Source organism: Dendrobates tinctorius, unplaced genomic scaffold (assembly GCF_039654945.1).
Source record: "Dendrobates tinctorius isolate UK_male_01 unplaced genomic scaffold, ASM3965494v1 ptg000104l, whole genome shotgun sequence".
Taxonomy (NCBI): domain Eukaryota; kingdom Metazoa; phylum Chordata; class Amphibia; order Anura; family Dendrobatidae; genus Dendrobates; species Dendrobates tinctorius.
In genome coordinates, this window is record NW_027361772.1 from 6,083,749 (window position 1) to 6,110,514 (window position 26,766).

A 26,766-nucleotide genomic window follows, 5' to 3' on the forward strand; every position below is an offset into this window, starting at 1 on the left:
GCTATCTTGTCATGGTCTCTATTTTTAGCTTTAGGCCACAGGTGTGTACCTGGTTGTGTTTTATGCAAAGTATTTCACCTTTTAACAAAAGTTGTGTACATTGTTAGGAAATCACCAACAATAAACACAACTTTTTAGGTGAAATACTTTGCTTCAAACACAACCAGGAACACAACTGTGGCAAAAAGCTAAAATTTACCCACAGTTATATACCTAGTTTTGAATACCATTTCACCTTTTAAATACCCTGTATTTAACCTTTTTCGCCGCAGAAAGAAATGACAGACAACCAGTGTAAAATAATTTAACTTTTATTGAAAAATGTTTTTTTTAGTAAACTTTTTTAAAATTTTAATAAACATGTTTAATAAAAATTTGAAACTATAAAACTGAAGCCATAAAACTGGTCATTTTTATTTAAAAAGACACATTATAATTCTGTGTAGTGTGTGGTGGAAATACTGCTGTAGGGGCTGCGGGACACTTCGACACTGGGAGTGTGGAGAGAGGACTGGGATCGTTGTGGGGAAGGAACAGTTAGAGGTGAAGGTGTGGAAAAAACTACAGAATGGGTGGACATGTGGGAAGCAGAAGAGGTGGTGGGTGGTGGAGTGGAGGGTTGGGCAGGGACTGTAGGAGCAGATGATGTTGATGGCAAGTTGTATGGGGAAGGAGTTTGGTACGGGGCAGGTTGCTGGAAGTGGGGAGATGTCTGGTACGGGGCAGGTTGCTGGAAGTGGGGAGATGTCTGGTACGAGGCAGGTTGCTGGAAGTGGGGAGATGTCTGGTACGGGGCAGGTTGCTGGAAGTGGGGAGATGTCTGGTACGGGGCAGGTTGCTGGAAGTGGGGAGATGTCTGGTACGGGGCAGGTTGCTGGAAGTGGGGAGATGTCTGGTACGGGGCAGGTTGCTGGAAGTGGGGAGATGTCTGGTACGGGGCAGGTTGCTGGAAGTGGGGAGATGTCTGGTACTGGTGAGGTTGCTGGTACTGGTGAGGTTGCTGGTGCTGGTGAGGTGGCTGGTGCTGGGGAGGTGGCTGGTGCTGGGGAGGTGGCTGGTGCTGGGGAGGTGGCTGGTGCTGGGGAGGTGGATGGTATGTAATAGGAGGGGGAGGATGGAAAGTGGCTGGAGGTGGATGGTATGTAATAGGAGGGGGAGGATGGAAAGTGGCTGGAGGGGGTGTAGATGTAATAGGAGGGGGAGGATGGAAAGTGGCTGGAGGGGGTGTAGATGTAATAGGAGGGGGAGGATGGAAAGTGGCTGGAGGGGGTGCAGGTGGAGGAACTACTGTGGTGGGAGGAGGAGGAGGAGGTTGGGAGGTAACTTGCTGGAGAGCAGCGTGGCATGAATGCATTACATGCATCTGCTGGGCAGGAGAGCGTTTCCATGCGCTCCACAACAGACCTGAAAAAGGTGTGGTTTGGCGAAGATCTTGCTTCTGAATGCATGGTTTGCAGAAGTGTCTTCACCTCCAGAATGCTGGAGTTGATCTGCTGAAAGCCTGCGGAGATTTGCTCTGACAAGACTTTTAGACAGTTCTGGAAAGATGCATTCAGATGCAAGAACTCTGGCGCATAAGTCTTTTCCTGACCCCTCTGCCGCTGCCGCCCAGTACCCGCAGGTGTACTAGAGGTGGCAGGGGCAGAAGGGTGGGGTAAAGGGAAAGCGATCTCCTCACCAGCAGCTTCATGTAATGTAGGCGGCCACGATGCTCCTGTGCTGGTGGATGGGACAGATGGGTCGAATGTGTGGGAAGGCGCAGATGTACCGGGGCGGTCGAAGTGTCCCTCGGTGCCGGTCTCCTCAGGGATCGCCTCAGAAGGGTCCAATCGTGCAGGCTCCCGAGTGCTGCTCACCGTGCTGTGGAATAAAGAGAAAAAAAAACAATTAAAATACTGACATGGTATGGCCCTGGCTGAAAAAAAATTTTACATCTAACATTTTTTTTCACATGTGGTGTGTAATATTTACCTTCTGGTGACCATTGTTTCACGGAGGAACAACAGGGCTTCTGCGTACTTGTACTTGCTCCTGCGTCCTCCAGATCCACTCGGGGCCCGCATCTCTTTATTGAACTCCTTCTTGAAACGATCCCTCACAGACCGCCACCGATTCACAATTCTGTTCCCTGAAACGAGAAAGGAGTGGTTAGTATACAACATCAGTGTTTCCCAAACTCCAGTCCTCATGGTCCCCAGGGGTCATGTTTTCAGGATTTCCATAGTAAATAGAAATCCTGAACACATGATCCGTGGGGACCACGAGGACTGGAGTTCGGGAAACACTGGTTTACATCAAGCAACCGGTACTGTATATACTTACGCTCTGTAATCTGGGCCCGAACATCGAGGTCCTCCCAGCGGCCCACAAGGAGCGAACAGATTTCCTCCCAGAGTCGCCGGGTAACGATCAGGTCAGCGTGGCGGCGGTCAGCCATATTCCAGAGCGGCTCCCTTTCTCTGACAAGATCGATGAGGCGGTCCATATCAATCCCTCCATCCTCAACGTCAGAGTCGGGAGCACGCTGTGAAGGCTGTTAAAGAAAAAGACAAAAATAACATAATTAGCCTCCACAAAAGAAATGAAATAAAAAGTGCAAAAAAACAAAGCAAAAATATTTATACTTACACGCTGGTGACCGCCGCGTTGCTGTCGCCGACGACCCTGGGAGGCACTGCGAGCACCTCTTGGCCAAGCACCAGATTGGGAAGACTAGAGAAGAAAACAAAAAAAGTTATGTCTTTGGATGTAGGCATTTGTTTGCTGTGTGTGGTCTGCAGAACATTGTTTTCTATGTGTTGTGTGTAGTGTGATGTTGTGTTTCTGCGTTTGATGCAAAAAACTTACCAATTGTGAGCCCACTCCAGGTGTCTGTCCACCCCTTCCTTCTTCTTCTGGGAGCTCCTCTTCATCTTGTGATTCCTGTTTTGAAATAAAAGGCCATGAATAGACATATATTACAGAGAAGATGGATTTTGGAAATAAAAACTTACCGTCAAACGCTGACGATGCGAGGGAGGGCTCCCAGAAGATGATGTGCTGTCTTCCTGGTGGCCATACTCCATGCCTGTGGGTGGTGTTGAAGCTGCTGCCATTGCTGCTGCTGCTGCTGCTGCATCTATTGGGCGGCTGTTGAATAAAGAGAAACAAAGGGCCAATGAATATCTTGATATTCAATAGCCCTAGTTTGGAGGAATGGGTTATTTGATAATTACCGTCTCTCCTCTGCTGCTGGCCTCCCCTCCTCAGCATGTTCTATTTGCTGCTCCATTTGGGGTGGTGGTGGTGCGGATGGTGCTGCAGTGGTCTCCTGCCTTCTCCTGCGCCTGGTTGCTGTCTTGGGTGGCATGTTGGGTGTGGCTGTGGGTCCCACTGTCTTGCTTTTATATATGTCTTGTGGGCAGAGCTACTGAGCATGCTCAGACCAAAAAACCGGATCCGGCCGCCGGATCAGGCTTTCGCCGGATCCGGCGCATTGCGGCGCTCATAGGCTTTCATTGTGTGAAAAAGCCGGACGCGCCGGATCCGGCGTGTCCGGCTTTTTCGCCGGAGACAAAAAACGTTACAGTAGACGTTTTTTCCAGACGCCGGATCGCGACACATTGCCGGATCCGGCGATAACCGGATGAAACGCATGGCCATCCGGCGCAAATGCAAGTCAATGGGGGGGAAACCGGATCCGGCATTGCATTTCGCAGGATCCGGTTTCTGTCAAAAGCGCCGGATCGCGCCTGACGGCGAAAACCTGATGTGTGAAAGAGGCCTTAAAGGGAATCTGTCACCCCATTTTTCGAGTATCAGCTGCTGGCACTGAGATCAGGGGCTTATCTACAGCATTCTGCAATGCATTCTGTAATGGTGTAGATAAGCCCCTGATGGCGGTGCTGGCACCTGATACTCGAAAAAAATGGGGTGACAGATTCCCTTTAAAGTTGTTTGTTTTCTTTGTTTTTGTTAACAAAGTTTCAACTTCTTGAATGAAAAAAACAAAAAACAAAAACGTAAAGAGGCGTGTAAGTGTGCGTAATGCTGCAGGGGCGTGGTCATGTACGTAATATTCGGCAGGGCGTGTCGGTCAGTTCTCTGGCCGCGCCCTCCAGCTTTCCCAGCCATTCGTCGGGCGGGAGCCGGACGGAGCGGACGGCAGTGGCTGCATTCTGCAAGCCAAGGTGAGCTGGGTCTGCTATGGCTGGATGACCGAGACCTCGATATCAACGGCAGGGTGCTGGCTGTGACGTCAGCAGCGGGGATCCGGGCGACTGCTTCATATAACTCCCCGCCGGTGATATCCAGGCTTAGGGCCAATCAAAAGAGGCTTTACGGACGCGGCTTTGATAACGGCCTCAGCTGTTGGTGGAGAGAAAGACCTGTGGGAGGGGCTTCAACTGCAGGAGGGTAGGGTTGTGCGTCCAAGGCTGCAGCGAGGTCAAGTTAGGTGGGCCCGTGCGGCATGCTTTCTGGCTAGGGCGGCACTTCAGTAGTCACTTTGCCCCTTCTGTTAGCCGCAGAGGTGGCGGCGCCCTCCTGAGCTGGGGGACTGCAAGCTCTGGCATCTCGTGCAAAGCGAACAGGAACTTCCAGGATCCCATAGTAGTTTCAGAAGTGTCTACCCCCTCCAAGATAACGCTTATGCCTGCTCTGTAGGCAAGTGCTATGGTGGGCAATGCCATGTGACCATAGCGAGCAAGGAGTTGCATAACTTCAACAGTGTAGAAGTTGCATTTTGCCTCTGGTGACCCCCTAGAGTCCTGGCCTATAGGTGTTGTGTGGCTCCAGAGTGGAGGGCAACCTATGGCCTCGAGTAAATGCTGCCACTCAAAAGTACTGTATTGGCCTGTAGGTGTCTGTGTCGCCACTATCGCGACTGTCAGGAGTCTGTGTGTGTCGCCACTATCGCGACTGTCAGGAGTCTGTGTGTGTCGCCACTATCGCGACTGTCAGGAGTCTGTGTGTGTCGCCACTATCGCGACTGTCAGGAGTCTGTGTGTGTCGCCACTATCGCGACTGTCAGGAGTCTGTGTGTGTCGCCACTATCGCGACTGTCAGGAGTCTGTGTGTGTCGCCACTATCGCGACTGTCAGGAGTCTGTGTGTGTCGCCACTATCGCGACTGTCAGGAGTCTGTGTGTGTCGCCACTATCGCGACTGTCAGGAGTCTGTGTGTGTCGCCACTATCGCGACTGTCAGGAGTCTGTGTGTGTCGCCACTATCGCGACTGTCAGGAGTCTGTGTGTGTCGCCACTATCGCGACTGTCGGGTCTGTGTCCCCCCCCGACTGTTCTTGGGTCACTCTTCAATGCCATCAGAGACCAGAATGTGAATCGTGAGACTGTGAGCTTGCTGTGATTTTTCATTTACTAAGCCATATTGCATCTCCAAAAAAAAAAGTTGTTACAGCGAATTGTGGAGAAGTTGCACGTTTTTTTTTGGTGTGACTTAATGTTGCGTCTTAGCACTTTGCATCGGAGTGTGATGGCCACTGCTGACATTGTTGGTGGCCGGATATTGGCAGCTCTTGGGCTCCTGTCCTGTAAGGGATACAGGCACACCTCCTGTGGCTGGACACAGCATCTGTCGAGTGGTCATCTATGCCTCGTCATCCACGGCTCGCTTCTTCATGCAGGAGGGCAAAGCATCTAATAACCCTCTCCGGGTGCACTCCATAACCCGTCAGGAGAAGCACAAAGTAAACATTATAAAGTTTTAGAATTTCCATCTTCTTTGCAAATTAAGGAAATCCTGAAAATGTGATCTGTTGTAGGCAGTACTGCTGTGGACCCCGGCTTCTAAAATATATACTGCATTGGGAACATTAGTTCAATGCAGGATGTTGTGAATATTTTTTTTCCTAAGACTTTGGGAAAGTAGTGCTGAGGAGCTGGAGGTTTGACTTACTAACTCCACAGTCCTGGTCTGAGTGCTACGAGGACTGGAATTTTGGAATCGTTGCTGTTGTAAAGAGTGGGCATGTGCGATGCAATGAAGAGACCGCTCACTGTTCATACGTCCAGGCTTTTGAGCTTCTCTTTACAACAAAGTAAATTAAAAGTGATTGGTTCATTCCTCACACGGCTTCTGCACAGAAGCTGCTGCTCTCTAGTTATTACAAGTATTAAAAAAAAAAAAAAAAAAATCCCACTGGTGGTAAACAAGTTGCTAAAAAATCACCAGAAAAGAAACCAAAAACAAAAGTTCCTCCAAAGTCTTTCCCGTAAATACTCTGTGGCGATATTTGAAAAGACACCATGTGCACATGAACTTTCTCATCGGGCAAGTGGTCAGCATACACCTCTTTTGATGCAGAAGTGAGAGGTGCCGGGTAACCGGTTTAATGCGTGTATCCTCCTGTACGCCCCAAAATTCAGTGATGTTATAATCCAATCGGTTGGATGTGGACGCTACGTCTGTGTCCTCCTCCTAATTGTTTAGTACAACAACTCGATAAACGTGACCGTGGTGGATTTATCCACATCAAGATTAGTGTGCTAAAAGAAGCGTCCTGGCTAACGATCCTGTGGACTTGGCGTCCCGATACCTGTCCTTGTGCAGTTAGGTTTGCAGGGCAGTGTATGAGCCCTGGACATTGCGACGTCTTTCCTCAGGGAGACGGGAGAACAGCTCCGTAATCTGATAAACGTTTGACATTCAGCAGAAGCTCTGTACTAATGAATGTAGCGACAGGAGGTGTATGGTAGGGGGGATAGAAATCTATGGGGGCCCAGTTACAAGGCTAATACAACTTGGGAGTTGAGCAGAACCATAGCATAGACCTAAATGTGTTAATATGCTTAAAATTGCAATCTTCTTGTAAATTCTAGCAACTGCCCAGTTTACTTCTTCTTAGCAATCCTCTCCATTATCAAGACCTGAGGGATTTTTAGTCTTGTGTACAGCTACTGGTCACTTGTTTTGAGTGGCCGGTTACCTAGGTAAGGGAAGCGGCTGCTTGCAGCACTCTGCAGCTCCCTGGATCTTTGATTCCAACCAGCCTCTGTCCCCTTCCTGCGCTTCTGCTAACCTGGCTTTGCTAGCGGCAGAGGAGACAGGACCAAGCTGAGTGCTCTATCTGTCAATCTTCAGGAACGCAACCCTTTCAAGCAGCCAGAAAGTCAGGATCGCTGTGTGCGCGCACCGCAAGAGAAATTGCGACGACCCCTTTAAGGGGAGGAGCGTTCACACATCATGGGTCAACTTTCTTCCTGAAACCATTTCTTTTTTCATTGGGATCAGATCCCATTTCCTCTTAAAATAAAATAATCTCCAGTAAATGTCATAGTCTTGCCCTTTTTTCAGATTGGGAAATCTTTTTTTTTTTTTTTTTTTTTTTTCCCCTGCCGCTTCCTGGTGGAGCTGCTGTCGCACTTCTGAATTAGGAGAATTTTCCCACAGGTGCCACTCTATAGCAGCGCAGTGAAGTCCATTACATATGGACCCCTATCTTCAAAGTGTAACTAAAGCTTTCACACTTTTTTTTTTTTTATTTAATTTTTTACTTTCTATCTTTTACTATTGATGCTGCATAGGTAGCATCAATAGTAAAAAGTTAATCACAGTTGTCAAACACTATGCTTGACAATTGACAACCTGTCAATCACATTGCAAGTGATGCTTCAAATCGCTTGGAATGCGCTTGAATTCCTCACGCGAAAATTGCGTAAAAAATGCATGTTTTCCGCGGGAAACCGCATGCAAATTCACATGTTTTTCCCGCAGCAGAAGTTGCAGAAATTTCCGCAGCATTTCTGCAACGTGGGTACTTGGCCTCAGTGTGACATGCGGCAGCGACCAGGCGCCCGCTGTGAGATCGCCAATCATGGTGGACCGTCGTGTGTGTGTATGTGTGTGTGTGTGTATATATATATATATATATATATACATATATATATATATATACACACACATAGTGTATGTTTGGACACACCTTCTCATTCAAAGAGCTTTATTTTCATGACTATGAAAATTGTAGATTCACTCTGAAGACATCAAAAGTATGAATTACCACATGTGGAATTATATAATTAACAAAAAAAAAGTGTGAAACAACTAGTCTTATATTCTAGGTTCTTCAAAGTAGCCACCTTTTGCTTTGATTACTGCTTTGCACACTTTTGGCATTCTCTTGATGAGCTTCGAGAGGTAGTCACCAGAAATGGTCTTCACTTCACAGGTGTGCCCTGTCAGGTTTAATAAGTGGGATTTCTTGCCTTATAAATGGGTTTGGGACCATCAGTTGTGTTGTGCAGAAGTCTTGTCGATACACAGCTGATAGTCCTACTGAATAGACGGTTGGCTGCTTTTTTCTTGCCATAATACAAATTCTAAGTAAAGAAAAACGAGCGACCATCATTACTTTAAGAAATGACGGTCAGTCAGTCAGAAAAATTGGGTAAACTTTGAAAGTGTCCCCAAGTGCAGTGGCAAAAGCCATCAAGCGCTACAAATAACTGGCTCACATGAAGACCGGCCCAGGAAAGGAAGACCAAGAGTCACCTCTGCTGCGGAGGATAAGTTCATCCGAGTCACCAGCCTCAGAAATCGCAGGTTAACAGCAGCGCAGATTAGAGACCAGGTCAATGCCACACAGAGTTCTAGCAGCAGACACATCTCTACAACAACTGTTAAGAGGAGACTTTGTGCAGCAGGCCTTCATGGTAAAATAGCTGCTAGCAGTGGTTTCCTAAGGACAGGCAACAAGCAGAAGAGACTTGTTTGGGCTAAAGAACACAAGGAATGGACATTAGACCAGTGGAAATCTGTACTTTGCTCTGATGAGTCCAAATTTGAGATTTGGTTCCAACCACCATGTCTTTGTGCGACGCAGAAAAGGTGAACGGATGGACTCTACATGCCTGGTTCCCACCGTGAAGCATGGAGGAAGAGGTGTGATGGTGTGGGGGTGCTTTGCTGGTGACACTGTTGGGGATTTATTCAAAACTGAAGGCCTACTGAACCAGCATGGCTACCACAGCATCTTGCAGCGGCATGCTATTCCATCCGGTTTGCGTTTAGTTGGACCATCATTTATTTTTCAACAGGACAATGACCCCAAACACACCTCCAGGCTGTGTAAGGGCTATTTGACCAAGAAGGAGGGTGATGGGGTGCTATGCCAGATGACCTGGCCTCCACACCCATCAGACCTGAACCCAATCGAGGTGGTTTGGGGTGAGCTGGACCGCAGAGTGAGGGCAAAAGGGCCAACAAGTGCTAAGCATCTCTGGGAACTCCTTCAAGACTGTTGGAAGACCATTTCCGGTGACTACCTCTTGAAGCTCATCAAGAGAATGCCAAGAGTGTGCAAGGCAGTAATCAAAGCAAAAGGTGGCTACTTTGAAGAACCTAGAATATAAGACATATTTTCAGTTGTTTCACACTTTTTTTGTTAATTATATAATTCCACATGTGGTAATTCATAGTTTTGATGCCTTCAGAGTGAATCTTCAATTTTCATAGTCATGAAAATAAAGAAAACTCTTTGAATGAGAAGGTGTGTCCAAACTTTTGGTCTGTACTGTGTGTGTGTATATATAATATATATATATAATCTTTTTTTTTTTTTTTTTCCTCAGACCTCAGCTATGTAGTATTCGGTTCTCTAGATGTCTGTGTTGAATAGTGCGGTAGAGACAAACCTATATGACACATACCTATCCAACAAAGGCCAGAGGGAAATGATTTTCTTTTTTCTTGCATATGCCTGACATGACAGGTCTATGCTACATTTATTGTGGGCACTGCTGGTTTTCCAGGCACATACAATACATAATGACAGTAGATAATGTTTATACGGGAATACTGGGGGACAAATGGCACATTTACATGAGACTGATGCGCTCCAGATTTTCTGTGCAATTTCTGGTTGGAAAATGTTATTGTGTGAAGGTATGTTCACACAGTGCAGATTTTTTACAATTTGTAATTTACAGTAGTACCAGCTAAATAGGTGAGATTTTAGCAAACCCTTTGCTAAAGCAAATTGGCACCAAAAATCCCCATGTAACACGTGAAGATTTTGATGCAGGTGCTAAGGGTTAATACTGCCTCAAATTCACAGCTATTCTACAGCAAAATTGTCACTAGGTTTGGTGCAAATCACTTGACGCAGTAGTCTGTGGACATGGAGTAGAAGCACTGAGAGCTGCGGCACAGGCAGGGATTATCTAACAAACCGGCAATCCTTACATGGGTTGCACCTGTCGGACAGCCACGAGACATGCAGCCGCGGGGACGAGAACATGGTTTTTGAGCACGGCGATGACACTTGGTTAGCACCCGAGCATGCTCATATAACACCTTATCTCTGCATGTTCGCTCATGCCTACTTTAGATATGGCGGCCATGAGATCTGCTCCACAATGGATCCTGATGCATGACTGTACACTCTTTGCCCCTTTTTTACTGGTTCAGTTAATAAATGTACCACCATTTAGGAGGCTGCTTAGTCTGCTGTGTGCGTCAACTACCTTCCCCAGAAAGAAATTAGGGTCAATTATCAAATCGTATCAAGAGAAGACCGTGCCAAAAGCACTTTCCACGAACAGTGCAGTAGTTTAGAGGCAGTCGGGTCATGCTGGGAGTTGTAGTTTCCAGGGCTGTGGAGTCGGAGTCGGTGCTCATTTTGGTGGAGTCGGTATAAAATGGACCGACTCCGACTCCTAAAATATATAATAAATTGGGTACAGTAATTCAATGCAGCATGTGCTGAATATTTTTTCCTAGGAGTTTGGGAATGTTATGAAATGTCCTATAAATGGCTGTTCTATTCCTGATCTAAGGCTACATTCACACACAGCGTTTTTCCTGTGTTTTTTGAGGATACGTTTTTCAGCTGCAAAAGCTGATCATCTTTTTAAAAAACCGCATCACCTGGAAGGTTTTTGAGCTCATAGATAATGTTTTCAATAGCAAAAGCAGATTAGAAATCTGCTCTATCTATATATCCATTTATCCATATCTGTCTATCCATATCGTATCTGTACCAAAAAGAATGAAAACCGGGTAGTACACCAATATATATTCTGTTCTAGCTAAATATCTTGATTATTGGATCATAAAAATGATTAAATGTCTGAGGTTCACATTGTACTACAATAAATTTTTCACTTAAATATAAGCAATATGTGTGGGAGTCGTGGAGTCGGAGTCGTGGAGTCGGAGTCGTGGAGTCGGTGTAAGGGAAATTGAGGAGTCGGAGTCGCAGGTTTGGCTTACCGACTCCACAGCCCTGGTAGTTTCACCAGATGACTATGCTTATTGTGGGTCTGTATGCCTATAGAAGTGCTGCGGTACATGCATCATGTGGGCTCGTTGGCGCAGCTCCACTTGGCACCATGTCTTTCCTCCCTGTTTTCCTAGTGAAGAAGGTGGTGTGTGCTCCGGGTACGGACTGGGCGTAGCTGGGTCTGACTGGTTTGTACAGGGAACTCCAGGAATGTCTGGCTACAAATGGTTGTCTGTCATTATGGATGATGCTTGTATAATGAAGAGGGACTGTCACTAATGCTGGGACTGTCCTAAATGTACACGTATGCATGTTAGACTGCGATTTGTGGAGGCCACAGACACTGGCCCTGCCGTTCTCTAGCACAGTGCCTGTTGAAGATGGATTCCAGGTGATTAGCTGTCCCTGACACGATGTAGGGTAAGGTCCGAGATTTGGCATTACACTTAAGAACGGAGGGATTTTGAATTTATTGTTTCTTGCTCGTTGCCTAGGTTGCCAGTCACCGATGCAGTCTATCAATGGTGGCTGGATTCCAAAGCAAGGCAGTGCTTAGAAGCTTTCTGCTATAGAGCTTGTAAGCGCTGCTCTGAGGCTGGCAGGATCACTGTACCGGCCCCTGTGTTCCTCCGATGCTGTCTCATATAACAGCGTCTGGTAGTGCAGTCATTCAGGAGCTCACCGTCCTCAGACAAGACGGAGAGCGGAGCGCTTGTGAAAAATTAATCATTTGACAACCTCATTAACATGGAATACAAATCACGACACACTTTCTTTTAAAAAATAAACGTGTGAGGCCATCTTACACTTTAACCCCGGTTTATTAAGACTGGTGTTGCGTACGCTAGTCATAAGGAGGTGTGTGTAAGAATAAGGGGCACCGAATTCATTTAGGGGCAAACGCATCTTCGTGGTATGTGCCCCGACAGAAATTGTACTCTAGTCAGTGACTGGATTAACATTTCTGGCGAAAGAAGCGCTGCCATAATCAACTTGATTCTAGTCACAGCCCATTCTACCCTGGCTCTTTCCTCAGCCCTGACCATTTTGGTAGAGCTGCTCGAAAACTGCCACAAATCACCTGTAGTGCCTGTCAGTGTTTTACGTCTGTTTTCTACACTTTGACGGATCGGTCCCTTTTCGTTTTGTGGTGTTATGCCAAGTTTTACCATTTTGTAGTGAAAAGGACCCACTGAGCGAGAACCTGTCAGAGATGCCATCAGTCGTCAGGAAGACCTTTTTCACGTGTGTTTGTATACCCAGTCACCTAAATGGGTGCATTTTGTGAACCTCATATATGAATGTGGAAGCGATGATTATTTAGTATCCCTGTAATTTTTTTTATTTCTTTTTTTTAGCCAGGGTTTCACATATGTTAGTGGGATCTGAAATGTCTAGGGAAATGTACGCCAGGTATAACTCCTCTGTAGGGAATCCAGCTCTGGCCTGTGTCCTTCCCCTGAAGGTCAGGACTGTGTTCCCTGTGCCAGCATGAGCAAACAGGTTCAACTTCCAGACTCGCGTCCCCTCAGTACAGACTGGTGTTACCATCCTATAGACCAGCCCGTACAAAGCAGAGACTGGTGTAAACCGGGTATGTTACTTGTAGTGGCTGGCGAGCGGTGACATAGTCTAAACACGCAGCGTAATCCCACAGGAGCAGCACACATGGGTGGTTATAGTGATGTCAGCATTATACACTGCGCAAAATAATAAAGGGAACACTAAGATACCACATCCTAGATATCACTGAATGAAATATCATAGCTGGAAATCTTTATTCATTACATAGTGGCATGCGTTGAGAACATGAAAACCTAAAAATGATCAATGTAAATCAAAATTAATATCCCATGGAGGTCTGGATTTGGAAGGATACTCAAAATCAAAGTGGAAAATCAAATTACAGGCTGATACTTCAGTGGAAATACCTCAAGCCAAGGAAAAGATGCTCAGTAGTGTGTGTGGCCTCCACGTGCCTTTATGACCTCCCTACAGTTCCTGGGCATGCGCCTGATGAATCGGCGGATGTTGTCATGAGGGATCTCCTACCAGACCTGGACTAAAGCATCCGCCTACTCCTGGACAGTCTGTGGTGCAACGTGACATTGGTGGATGGAGCGAGACATGATGTCTCAGCTGTGATCAATCGGATTCAGGTCTGGGGAATGGGCGGGCCAGTCCATAGCTTCAATGCCTTCATCTTGCAGGAACTTCTGACACACTCCAGCCACATGAGTTCTCGCATTGTCCAGCATTAGGAGGAACCCAGGGCATCCGCACCAGCATATGGTCTCACAAGGGGTCTGAGGATCTCGGTACCTAATGGCAGTCAGGCTACCTCTGGCGAGGACATGGAGGGCTGTGCGGCCCCCCAAAGAAATGCCACCCCACACCGTTACTGACCCACTGCCAAATCGGTCATGCTGAAGGATTTGCAGGCAGCAGATCGTTCTACACTGTGTCTCCAGACTCTGTCACATGTGCTTAGTGTGAACCTGCTTTCATCTGTGAAGAGCACAGGACGCCAGTGGCGAATTTGCCAATCCTGGTGTTCTGTGGCAAATGCCAAGCGCATGGTGTTGGACTGTGAGCACAACTTCCATCTGTGGACGTCGGTCCCTCAGACGATCCTCATGGAGTTGGTTTCTAACCGTTTGTGCAGACACATGCACTTTTGTGGCCTGCTGGAGGTCATTTTGCAGGGCTCTGGCAGTGCTCCTCCTGTTCCTCCATGCACAAAGGCCGAGGTAGGGGTCCTGCTGCTGGGTTGTTGCCCTCCTATGGCCCCCTCCACGTCTCTTGGTGTACTGGCCTGTCTCCTGGTAGCGCCTCTAGCCTCTGGACACTACGCTGACACACAGCAAACCTTCTTGCCACAGCTCGCATTGATGTGCCATCCTGGATGAGCTGCACTACTTGAGCCACTTGTGTGGGTTGTAGAGTCCGTCTCATGCTACCACGAGTGTGAAAGCACAACCAACATTCAAAAGTGACCAAACCATCAGCCAGAAAGCATTAGTACTGAGATGTGGTCTGTGGTCCCCACCTGCAGAACCACTCCTTTGAGGGTGTCTTGATAATTGCCAATAATTTCCATCTGTTGTCTATTCCATTTGCACAACAGCAAGTGAAATTGATTGTCAATCAGTGTTGCTTCCTAATAAATAAATTTTAAAAAAAAAATATATGAAATGGCAATTCCTTCTTAGGTTACAATGGTAAGGAGGAGAATATAATCTTAGTCTTCCTGATGATCAACGTATTCCGCAGCATCTCTACCACTCCGAGGACCTATTTCACTACCCACTGCTAGGATGAAGGGATCAGGGTGTGATGACAAATGTAGGAAAGGGGAGAAAGGAAAGATTAGTGAGGAGGGTAGGCCTGCCTAAGCAGTGGGGCAAATTTGACAAAACTTAGGGCTCATGTGCATTGGCTGTTCGAGGATCTGGCTGTCAATCTCTCACGTATCCAATGAAAATAAATTCTCACTTAGGAGAGGTGGGCAGTGGGGGTCTCACCCCCGGCACCTGCACCGATCCGCAGAACACTGCACTTCTATCCTCCTTAGAACATGGAGTATGTGTTTTTTTTGTTTTGTTTTTGTTTTTCATGGGGCTACCCGAATAAAGTTGAGCGCAGCCCCAAAGGGGATGAAGGGATCAATACACTCGTACTGACCTGAAGAATCATGTTGTCAAGTCATTTACACTGCACAGTGAACACCGTAAAAACGAAACTCTGTAAACAATGGTGGAATTGGAGTATGTTTAACAATGTCGCCCCATTTGGAATATTTTCCCGTTTTTCAGTACATAATACGGTGAAATTAAGGGACTCATTAAAAGCTGCAACTCGTCCCACAAGACAGGTCCTCATGACGAAAAAGTTTAAAAAATAAATAAATAAAAAAAAAGTGTTATGGCTCTTGAAAGAAGGGGAATAAAAAATGCAAAAAAAAAAAAAAGCGCGTAGCCTTTTGCAGAGGTAAGTCGTGAAACCACATCTCTAAGCAAATAACCCTCCTCTGGCTCTAATGGGTTCTCTTGGTCAGACTATCGCTAGGCCGACACCTCTCTCTATCCTGACACCCCCGTACACAAAAATGATCGGGTCCGCGTTCCTGTGATCTCCTGACGAACATTAGGATTGGACACAATCGCATGACTTAATTTGTCAGGAGACACTCCCCCAATACACATTGGATGGTTGGCTGACCCTGCCAAAATCAACTGGTTCAGACAAATTTAACATACACGGGGGCCTCAAAAAGGTATTCCCATCTAATAATATCAAATACCTCCAATGTGAAGTACAGTAGTTCTGATTAGCTATGTAGCTTACACCATGTGCAGGGCGTTGCAGTAGCTTAGGTATCCATGGTCACCACCACTCATATACTGACAGTTAGTTGTTAGTGGTCGTAACCATGGATACCTGAGCTACTGCAAGCCCTGCACATGGAGAAAGTGACGTAGATAATCAGAAGAACTATACCACATTTCTAATTGGAAGTATTTTCTAATATTCTTATCACACCCACTTCATATTGGGATACGATCTTGGAGATGGGAATATCTCGTCATTCCCAGGCCATCGTTGCTGTAACCCCTGCCATACCACTCTTGCTTATAATTTTCTTTATTGGTTTAAAAATATAGATATATATTTTTTTTTTAACTTACATATTGCTCCGGGCACTTGAGGACAACCAGTATGAGCCCTGAAATTAATGGCATGCAGTAAAGCAATTTTGGCTAGTTTATACCGTCCTAGTGATTCTCATTCAGGAGTGTGGGAAAGCTGGGTCATCATTTTAATGGTCACCTCCATTTTTTTGATTAATGCCCATGATAGTAAAACATGCATAGGAGGAGTGCGATGTGACTGATGTGGGTGATGACCCAGGAATGTTCAGAATTGGTTTGTTTTTAAGACAAGTGGAAGGATGCTAGAACCACAGAAGGAATATGAATTGTGGTGACTGACATGTAGGATGTGGCTAGACCTGATCTGGAGGAAGCCGTCATGTAAATGAAGTGACTGATTACTAAACGATAGTGATTAGCGCAAGTCCTTGTTGCTCTGGTGTGCACAGAGTATCGCGGATGCATGTTTCACAGCTGTTAGACAGCCACAAAGCATGTGGGGATTGCCTGACAAACACGGGCAGTTCCCGCACGTTTTGTGACTGTCTAATAGCCGAGAAACATGCGACCGTGGGGTCTTGAACATGTCACTTGAGCACCCGCGATACCTGGTGCGTACCCAAGCACCCTAGGCAAACTGGAGGAGCGCTCATCACTCCTTCCCAGTATACAAGGGTATTGTCTAGACCACCTACTTGAGCCTAGGGTCGCACACTGAAGTCCCAGGGGGCCGGTGAAAATTTGCCATAAATTCAGTGTGAAGTTTCCTGTCTGGAGGGTGCTGTCATACACAGATGACTTTTGGACAGACGGGTGGGTCAAGAATGTTGAATTTCCACATTCCTGATTCTTTGTGGCCTTGGGAAATAAGCTGCTGTCAGGAGTGCGGTGGCATGTCCCCTCTAGCCATCAAACAGCTGAGCGTGCATGCTGGGGGTGAAGTTAGGATGAGTCTGCCGTTGTCCAATGTAAACAAGTTATCACTTAGTATGGGTGATGCCTTACTGATTGGCGGAGGTCCGACTGCTGGGACTCTCGCCTATCTGCACAACAGGGCACTTTGATCACCGTTGAGAGTGGCAGATCGGATCACCTACCGCAGCTTCATTCATGGTCTATGGGGTTGCCGGAAAAAGTGGACCACAGCGCTCGGCAGCTCCCTAGGGAATGAATGATACTGCTGTCGAGCATGTGCACTGAAGGGCCTTTCTAACCGATACAAGTGGCCCATTTTGCCAGTTGCTGCGTGTCCCAGCGGTTAACACCCTCGGATCAACAAGTTATCACATGTCCTGTGATTAGGTGATAACTTCTTTGCATCGGGCAACCCTCCTAAGGCTCCAATCATAACATGGTTTGTGCATACATTTATCACATATGCCAGAAAATCTCTTGGCATGTGCACCAGACCTGTCCTTATAGATCCATTGCTCAGACCGTTGAAGAAAGAGTGTTCTTTTGGTCTCCATCAGACTAGTGTGTATATATATATATATAAACAGTATACAGGAAAAAGTACTTATTGCATATATACTGTTTTTCAAAGGTCAACCTTTGTGTGACAGATACCACTATTGTCTATGAAGCTGCTGGAGAAAGCAGAGTACAGACCTTGGCTATTTCCTGCCATACCATAGACAGTTGGTGGAGCGTAGTCCTGCTGTGTCACAGATACTCGGTGGAGCGGAGGTCTGCCGTACCGCGGACAGTCGGTGGAGCGGAGGTCTGCCGTCCCACGGAGCGGAGGTCTGCCGTCCCACGGACAGTCTGTGGAGCGGAGGTCTGCCGTCCCACGGACAGTCTGTGGAGCGGAGGTCTGCCGTCCCACGGACAGTCTGTGGAGCGGAGGTCTGCCGTCCCACGGACAGTCTGTGGAGCGGAGGTCTGCCGTCCCGCGGACAGTCGGTGGAGCGGAGGTCTGCCGTCCCACGGACAGTCGGAGCGGAGGTCTGCCGTCCCACGGACAGTCGATGGAGCGGAGGTCTGCCGTCCCACGGACAGTCGGTGGAGCGGAGGTCTGCCGTCCCACGGACAGTCGGTGGAGCGGAGGTCTGCCGTCCCACGGACAGTCGGTGGAGCGGAGGTCTGCCGTCCCACGGACAGTCGGTGGAGCGGAGGTCTGCCGTCCCACGGACAGTCGGTGGAGCGGAGGTCTGCCGTCCCACGGACAGTCGGTGGAGCGGAGGTTGAGCCTAGGAGTCTCCTCTCCACTCAAGACAGCCTGGGATCCAGAGCCATATTCTTGGTCCTAACAATTAGTCCCCTAAAGAGCAAAAAGTCATCCCGTTTCTAGAGGATAACTTGTGCTTTTAGTATTAACCCTTTGGGTTAGGTTGGCACTTATACCTGTCATAATCCTAGGAACTCACTGACAATATCTTTGGTCATTCGTTTTTGAGGAAACGAAAATCAGACTATTTGAAAGACTGGAGCGATTGTTCAGCCTGTAGCTGTATCTTCACATATTGCAGCCGCTGTACAGAAATGAACCGTTTGCTGCAATTTTTGAAATAACAGGCAGCAAAGTTCCATTTTTACTGCTGTGCTTTAAAAAAAAAAAGAAAAAAAAAATACCTTACTGTGGCCGCAATGTGTGAATGCAGCTGAAGGGTATCTTCTGACATAGTGACCTATTCATCACCACATGGTTTAGTGCAGACTTACTGCAGCATATCCGTCCGTTGTGGGCATCCCCTTATAGTGAGGTATGGGGTTATTATCAGGGTATCACATCATACTGGAAATTTTAGTTTTCCTGTACCTTTCAAAGAACTTACATTGATTGATGTGGGGGCTGAGGTTGGCTGAGCGGGTCAGATAGATCTTCTAGGCATTCATGCAGGAAATTACTGCGGATTGAGCCGGCTGCTAACGTTTGTCAGCTTAATTCCACTCTTATGTTCCCGAATCTGCACAACAGAGGATAGCTGCATTCTCGCCCCGCACCTCACTGCCGCCCTCATTTCTGGATATGTCATCATAGTGCAGTAGCTCCCATATTGAGCAACTATCGATCGACGCAATCCCTAATATTTTATTAATAGACCACTATTATAATGGAGCTGCTGGTAATATCGAGTCCCTCACTTACCTGGTGCAGACTCATGTAACTTCCATACTGTCTATCATTAGACTTACCAAACAGTAATAATATGGGGTCTGGGTGATCCATAAGGCATTGTCATTTTTTTTTTTTTTTTTGCTGAAAGGTGTGTACTTCTCTCAAGGTCTTACGACCAAAAATAGCTAAAAATCATTGCTACTAAATTGAACTTAGATCAGTTAGATTCAGTAAAACTAATAGTGTTCAATTAAAAGTTGATTCACACAACCGTATCATTGCGGTATTTTATGGTCTGTGTTAGTTGTGCAGTTGTCGATCTGACTACGGGTCTCCTGTACTGAACAGACAGTCATTTATGCCATAGGATAGGGCAGGGGTCCCCAACCTGTAGCACTTGTTGCTCGCAGTCCCATGAATTGTGGCTCACGGCTGTCTGCCAGGTTGGTGCATTAGCTCCAGCGCATCTGAAAATGGTGAATTTTGTGATTAGTCCGGCACAGAAGAGCAGATCTGGATGCATATATACTGGTCTTGGGGGTTTAGAGATAATTTAAGTATACGCTGGAGACAGGATGATACTACCGGTCAGAGGAGGTGCTTGAACCTGGATATGACTGTGTGGTGGGAGTGCTGGATGGGAGAATTCTGAAGGGGGAATTGTGGGAACCCTTGGATCTCTGTATACTGCTTCTGTGGAAAAGCTTTGGCTGTCATTATACCCATAATAGGGGCTTTGGTTGCTACTAATGTGAGGGAGTGTGGGAGCTGGATGTGGCTCACGACCCTCCCTCAGAGCTGGATGTGGCTCGCGACCCTCCCTCAGAGCTGGATGTGGCTCGCGACCCTCTCTCAGAGCTGGATGTGGCTCGCGACCCTCCCTCAGAGCTGGATGTGGCTCGCGACCCTCCCTCAGAGCTGGATGTGGCTCGCGACCCTCCCTCAGAGCTGGATGTGGCTCGCGACCCTCCCTCAGAGCTGGATGTGGCTCGCGACCCTCCCTCAGAGCTGGATGTGGCTCGCGACCCTCCCTCAGTGCTGGATGTGGCTCGCGACCCTCCCTCAGAGCTGGATGTGGCTCGCGACCCTCCCTCAGAGCTGGATGTGGCTCGCGACCCTCCCTCAGAGCTGGATGTGGCTCGCGACCCTCCCTCAGAGCTGGATGTGGCTCGCGACCCTCCCTCAGAGCTGGATGTGGCTCGCGACCCTCCCTCAGAGCTGGATGTGGCTCGCGACCCTCCCTCAGAGCTGGATGTGGCTCGCGACCCTCCCTCAGAGCTGGATGTGGCTCGCGACCCTCCCTCAGAGCTGGATGTGGCTCGCGACCCTCCCTCAGAGCTGGATGTGGCTCGCGACCCTCCCTCAGAGCTGGATGTGGCTCGCGACCCTCTCTTAGAGAGGGATGTGGCGCTCAAGGTCCACTGGGATAGGGGATACTGTCCCGATTGCTGGAGATGTGACCCCTGGGGGCTCCCTTTTAATTCCGAGAACTGGGGTCTGAGGAACCTCATCTTAAGTAGATCAGTTGTACGATTGCTCAGCTTCCGCTACATCCATTTACTATGAGACTGACAAAAATAGAGTGCAGTGATCCGCTTACTCTGGCAGTCCCATAGAGAATGAATAGAGCCAAGGTTGTGTATGTGTGTGCATTTTCTTCAGAGCCCAGTTCGTCAGATCGGTATCCCAGCGGTCGGATCTCCAGCAATCAGGAAGTTGACCCCAATCCTTAGGATTCCATTCCGGCAGCCATACCACAGACCATAATGTCCTACCTCTGTACGGCGGTGTGACCGATTCTTAAACACAATCCAATGCAAGCTGCTGAATGCTGTGACTTGTAAAACGTCAATATAATAGATGAATATGAGGGAATGACTTATGCAGTTGCCTCATTAAAAAGCAAACTCTTGTAAATATGCTGTCTTCTTGATATTCGGAGCTGCCGTTTCTTCCCTTGTATCTAGGGAAACGATGTTTGCTCGGTTTCGGGGCTTCACTAGACTGGGTCTCGTGACTGCAGCCCGGTATAATCTTACAGGCTGGGTACTCTGTGTTCTTGGCTTCTTCACGATGACTATACATTGAAAAGGGGATCATGTTCCTCTGTTACATAAGATCAGTTCTTCTGCCACATCTGACACACGGCCGTGTGACTTGGTGACGACATTCTCATCTCTGATTCACACCAAGACACTTAGGCCGAGAAGTATGGCTTTTTTGCAAAATCTTTGATGTTCTGCAGGTTTTGGCAGACAGATACTGATACGTTTTAGGAGTCAAGTTCCAGATGTTCCCCCAAAAAGTCGAAAAAAAGCCTTACGGTAACATTTCTGTCTATTGCAATCTTTGGTAGCCGGGTTTATCACTCCTGGAACCAAAATTTACCACCAGCGTTGAATGTCATGGTGTGTTGGCTACGTGGTCCCTGGAATGTGCCCAGTCTGGCAAGTTGTCCTTGTGAGACAGATCCTTGTTCTCCTCTGACACTCGGCACCTTACCTTAGTACCGGTATGTTTGGATAAAGTGTAGCCGATGCTGAAGATTTGCAGTTTCATCCAGTACTACGTGGTCCCCGTCAGATTTTAGCACATTTTTTTTTTTTTCATAACCCATCTAGTACATCCTGCTTTGTGACCACCACAGATGCATTGTTTCACTGCTTTGTATAAAGTGCTGTGCAGACTATTGGCGAGCACAGATCTAGCCGTGCCCGGGGATAACCTCCTCTGGTAATGTCATTCAGACTTGTGCTTGTATAATCCGTTTTTGTACAGCGAGTGGACGCGCTAATGTTCTCCTCTGTTTCCTTTTCTCTTAGGTTCTGGTAATCGGTCTCTCCCAAGGACACAACCATGCATAGCTTAAGGACTTGTGCTGCTAAACTAAGGCCTTTGACGGCCTCTCAGACTGTTCGGTCGCTAAAACACAGTCAGCCTGTGGCCCCAAGGACGTTTCAGCCCATCAGGTGTCTTAGTACACCTGTGGCCGCAGAGCCTTTTCTTAGTGGGACTAGTTCTAATTATGTGGAGGAAATGTACTATGCGTGGCTGGAGAACCCTAAGAGTGTCCACAAGGTAAGGATGGTCCCAGGGCTGCCACAATAAGCGGATGGCACCAATCTTATCGGGAATATTCACGAGGAGTGACAGTCAGTAAGACGCAGGAAGAGAATGTATTTTCTGCACTGATGGGAAGTCATCTACATGGTCTGGTATCTACATGGAATATCCCTATAATATTCTCGCTCCTTGCATCTTTAAGAGCTTTCGTAAGAGGATCGCACTTCGAGGGTGGAAATCACAGATCGTTATCTTCAGCTCCTCAGAGATGTGACACGTTTCAGTAATGTACCTGTGTTTGTATGTCGCTGTGGTGACAATAAGGATGTCTCCGTGGGACCATCAACCTTCTTCTGTTGTAGATATTTACATCAAATCCCTGTTCAGATCACTAAGGCTAAGTGCACACTGTCCAGAAAGCTCCCGGTGTACACGTTAATGTTTCCATGACCTCTTTCCACCAGACGACGGTTGAAAATATGTTCTATTGGTCTCCGTCTGGTCTGTATGCGTCATATCACTGTTTAGTTAGCTGTATGGGAAAGCGAGGCACTTTGTTATACAAACGGACATTGCAAAATACATATTCTTTGCAGTATACATTTTTTACAAATTGGTTGTATGGCCGACCCATCGAAACTGTATACTTGTACCTCATGAGCGGATACTTCCCTACAGTAGCCACAACCACAATGTGCACTGCTGGGAGTTGTAGTTTTACAGCTGTAGGTTGCTGTCCCTTGACGTAGACAATGCAGGTCAGCTGGACATCTATGGTGTGCCTTCATGTCCACAGGTAGATTCGCTAGGCACCAAGTATCTGATCCACATTGAGGTCATTTCCGACTATAATCAGTAATTTGGGCACAGGAGGCAACCTTCACTGCACCCTAACCCTAATTATAGAAGTAATTGCTGGTTTTATTGGAGCCACAGCAGCAAATTCTTCATGGATGAATACTTTTTGGCTTTATACTATGCTCGGGGATGGGTTTCCTGTGGTTCTGTTCATTAGATGGAAAGTAAAGGGATTTTCTGCATGAAATAGTACTTATTGTGCCCAATCTCCCTCCTCTTAGTGGCACACGTATCATGATGCAGTGCCAGAAACTAAAGGGAGACCATATACCTCCAATTGCTGTTACATCTTTTTTTTCCCCACAATATCATTTATCAGTGTAGAGTCGAGAGGCCCCCTTACATATTGCTCAGCCAGTCCCTGACCAAAATCGTCAGCTTTAGTCGACTTTGCTCATGAGCACTAGTGAAGAGCGAGCGTGTTGGGATAAGGTGTCATCTGAGCATGTTCGGGTGCTAACCGAGTGACTTCTGCGTCCCCACGCCTGCATGTGTTCTGTCTGTCGAACAGCCGCGAGAGATGCAGGCGCGGGGACGCAATCATGTTTTTCGAGCACGCCGAAGTCTCTCGGATAACACCTTATCCAAGCATGTTCACTCATCACTAATGGGCACCTTAAAAGAGACATAGGAAGCGTGACCCTCCCCAACCTACCGGTGATATTTTTCAACCGCTTTCTAATTGAATTTGTGTATTAATTCCTCATGATATCTTTGATTGCTGTCAGTGAAGTTTACAATCAGAGGCTACATACTCCAACATAGTGAGAATTGTGCTGCTATAAGAAACCTTTATTTGAATCCTAAGGTGTGACAGTCAAGTAGTTTAGAAAGTTGTAAAACTTTTCGTTTGTATAGTGGTTAAAGAAGCTCTCGTACAAAGCCCTTTATTGCCTAAATCTGTGTGAATGTATATGTAATGTAGTGAAAGTGCGGTAGTATACTCACTGATCGACTGAGCGCCGTCTTCACCAGTTTCCAGCGCTGCTCCGGTCCTCTTCTGAGCCACGTGATCTCTATTCCGACTTGCCAGATCAGCTTCAGGTCTACGTAGGAGCTGAAAGTGACTTTTAGGCTGTGTTCACACGTCGCGGTGTTTTCGCGGCGGTTTTGCCGCAAAAAAACAGCATCCCATGCAGTCCTATGGGATTCCGCAATGCTGTGCTAATGCTGCGGATTTTCCCGCGGCGGAATCGCATCGCGGAAAAATACGCAGCATGCTCATTAATTTTGCGGAATCACGGCGATCCGCACCCATAGGAATGCATTGTTCTGCTTACTTTCCGCATGTGGCTGTGCCCACCATGCGAAAAGTAAGCAGAACATTTGCGGATGGTACCCAGGGGGTGGAGGAGAGGAGACTGTCCTCCGGGCTCTGGGTACCGTATCCCTGTAAAAAATAGAATTAAAATAAAAAAAATCGGGTTATATTCACCTTCCGGCGTCCCGCGCAGCCTTACTGATGCTCCCGCCAACTCCCGTTCCCAGTAATGCCTTGCGGCAAGGACCTGTGATGACGCAGCGGTCTTGCAAGGCATTACTGGGAACGGGAGCATCACCATGATCGGGAACGTTGCGCGGGACGTCGGAAGGTGAGAAAAACACGATTTTATATTTTTTTTATTATTTTTAATATTTGATCTTTTTACTACTGATGCTGCATAGGCGGCCTCAATAGTAAAAAGTTGGTCACACTAGTCAAACAAGTATGTTTGACAAGTGTGACCAACCTGTCAATCAGTTCTCCAAGCGATGCTACAGATTGCTTGGAAAACGCTAGCATTCTGCAAGCTAATTACGCTTGCAAAACGCTAGTTTTTCCACGGGAAAATCGCAGGAATTTAAACTGGTTTTCCCGCGGAATGGAATTCCGGAATTCTGTGGGAGTTCCGCAACATGTGCACATAGCCTTACAATGTAAGTATATGGAGGTTCAGAGCGAGGTTGTAAAAGTGACTTCCGGCTCAGTTATAGACCCCAAGTGAAGTCGGCAAGTTGGAATTGCAGTGACATGAGTGAGAAGAGGATCGGAGTAGTGCTGGAAACTGGGGAGGATGGCAATAAGTGCGCTTACACTGCACTGTATTCAGCTACCTCTTAATTAATAATCTCCCTTTTACAAAATAAAAAGCCTCAAACATTTTTACAAACACCTCCTAGCAAATTGAAATAAGTGTACAAGTTGCTGTGACTGTATTTTACATTTATTTAACTTTGCCAGAAGGTGCTTGTCGGTTTTGTTTTTTGCATCGTACGTGTGAGGATAAGTGACTGCCACCATAGTTGGCTGAGCACTCCTTCAGCATGTCCAAAGCTGGATTCTACCTGACCTTTAATAGGGTACTTACTTAGGAGTCAAGTCACGCTAGCAGAGTTATGAATCTTCACAATGCGCAGTGTGCGAACTGTCAGGATTCTCCGGGAGCGGCCAGATTCCTGACTGCAAATGACCGATTTGCATACAAGCAGGTACGTGCCGACTAGACGTGCGCAGCTTTTCTCAATACAAGTGTATTTAAAAGAGCCCAGATATGTCTAGTTTGAATGTGTCTGGAAGAACCCAGGTCACATGACTGCCCGCTCCCAGCACTGGAGAATCCTGACTGTGTGCAGTGTGTATGCTGTGAGGTTTCGCAAGTCTGCAGTCATGTAGAAAGCTCAGACAACCTCAGGAGAGGGAAGCCTGTTAGTGTAGGTTCCCATCTGAAGAAGTCGCTGGTAAATGGGTGCACACAATTTAACCAAAATGTTCAATAAGTGCCTAAGAAGGATTGTCTATAATGAAGTGCAAGTCATATTACAAGACTCGTTAAAGGGTTGATTGTGACTTGTAGGATCGCTACTACCAACAGGTGGCGCTATAGAGTTCAAGTCCTCTTTTTCTCTGAAGAGGCAATTTGCATGTCTATAAGGCAGTATAAGTCATGCAGTTCAAAATTCCTATATTCAATCCTTGCAGATTTCTTACCATGCTCAGAGTACAGTTCCATTTGTCTAAGTATAACGCTCATTATTCTTACTGTGCCTGAGAACAATGGAGATGCCAGAACTCAAGCTGTTTTGGTTTGCAAATCTGCGGAGGTGGGGGTTTTGCTACTAGTAAGAGACTAGAAGTCTGGCAAAATGTAAAGAATGGGGGGGGGGACGGACGCATGTCTCATGTAGATGCACCAATCTCAGCCCATTAATGAGCCCCCATCAAGCGATCACTGACTGTGTAAGTAAAGTAGGAGACAGACTGATTGTGAATATAATCATTCTGTCCCCATACCCCATCATGCTATCGGCCGCTTGTTCCTTGTTTGCGTGTGGCGATGTGCTGCCGATAACGAAATTTTTATGCTGGCATAAAAGATCCAAACACCCTTAAGGCCCCGTCACACACAACGAGATCGCTAGCGAGATAGCTGTGTGTGACAGGGATCAGCGACCGGCCCCCCTGCCGGGTATCACTGATCCTGCAGCATCGGCCTGGGCCGTTTTTCGATCGCTGGTCTCCCGCTCGCCAGCGCGCATTGTGTGGCAGCGAGAGACCAGCGACGCGGCTCCTGGATACCCGACGTTTACATTAGAAACCAGCGTCGCTGGTCCTGATCGCTGGAGGGGCTGTCTGTGACAGCTCACCAGCGATTAGCCTAACGATGTCCCAGCGATCCCATCATGTCGGATCGTTGGTGGGATCGCTGGGACATCGTTATGTGTAACGGGGGCTTAAGGCCAGGTTCATGTGTGACCTTCAATTAACTCCAAATACTAAAGAAAAAAAAACGTTTGGCCACTAAAAGTTGTATTCAGCTATATTTATGTGTCTAGGAAATGTGGACGTTGGGCACTATGGCTACCACGGTTGCGGCTCTGACCGACGTCACCCAGATTTCCTTGGCTTCTGAAGGAGAAACGTGTATTTTTAAA

At 47.2% G+C, this 26,766-nt stretch overlaps 1 protein-coding gene across 3 annotated transcripts in view; it reads left to right on the forward strand.

Moving 5' to 3' along the window:
* Positions 1–4,025: 4,025 nt before the first annotated feature.
* OGDH (oxoglutarate dehydrogenase) overlaps positions 4,026–26,766 on the forward strand; it is a 68,300-nt gene continuing 45,559 nt past the window's right edge. For 2 of the 3 annotated variants that reach the window (XM_073588639.1, XM_073588637.1), the window contains exons 1-2: positions 4,026–4,169; positions 21,756–22,011. In XM_073588639.1, coding sequence (XP_073444740.1) covers positions 21,790–22,011 — 222 coding nt within the window. In that variant the 5' untranslated portion in view covers positions 4,026–4,169; positions 21,756–21,789. Of the gene's footprint in view, positions 4,170–11,616; positions 11,641–21,755; positions 22,012–26,766 lie in introns of those variants that run through there. The other variant, XM_073588638.1, reaches the window with a different exon arrangement.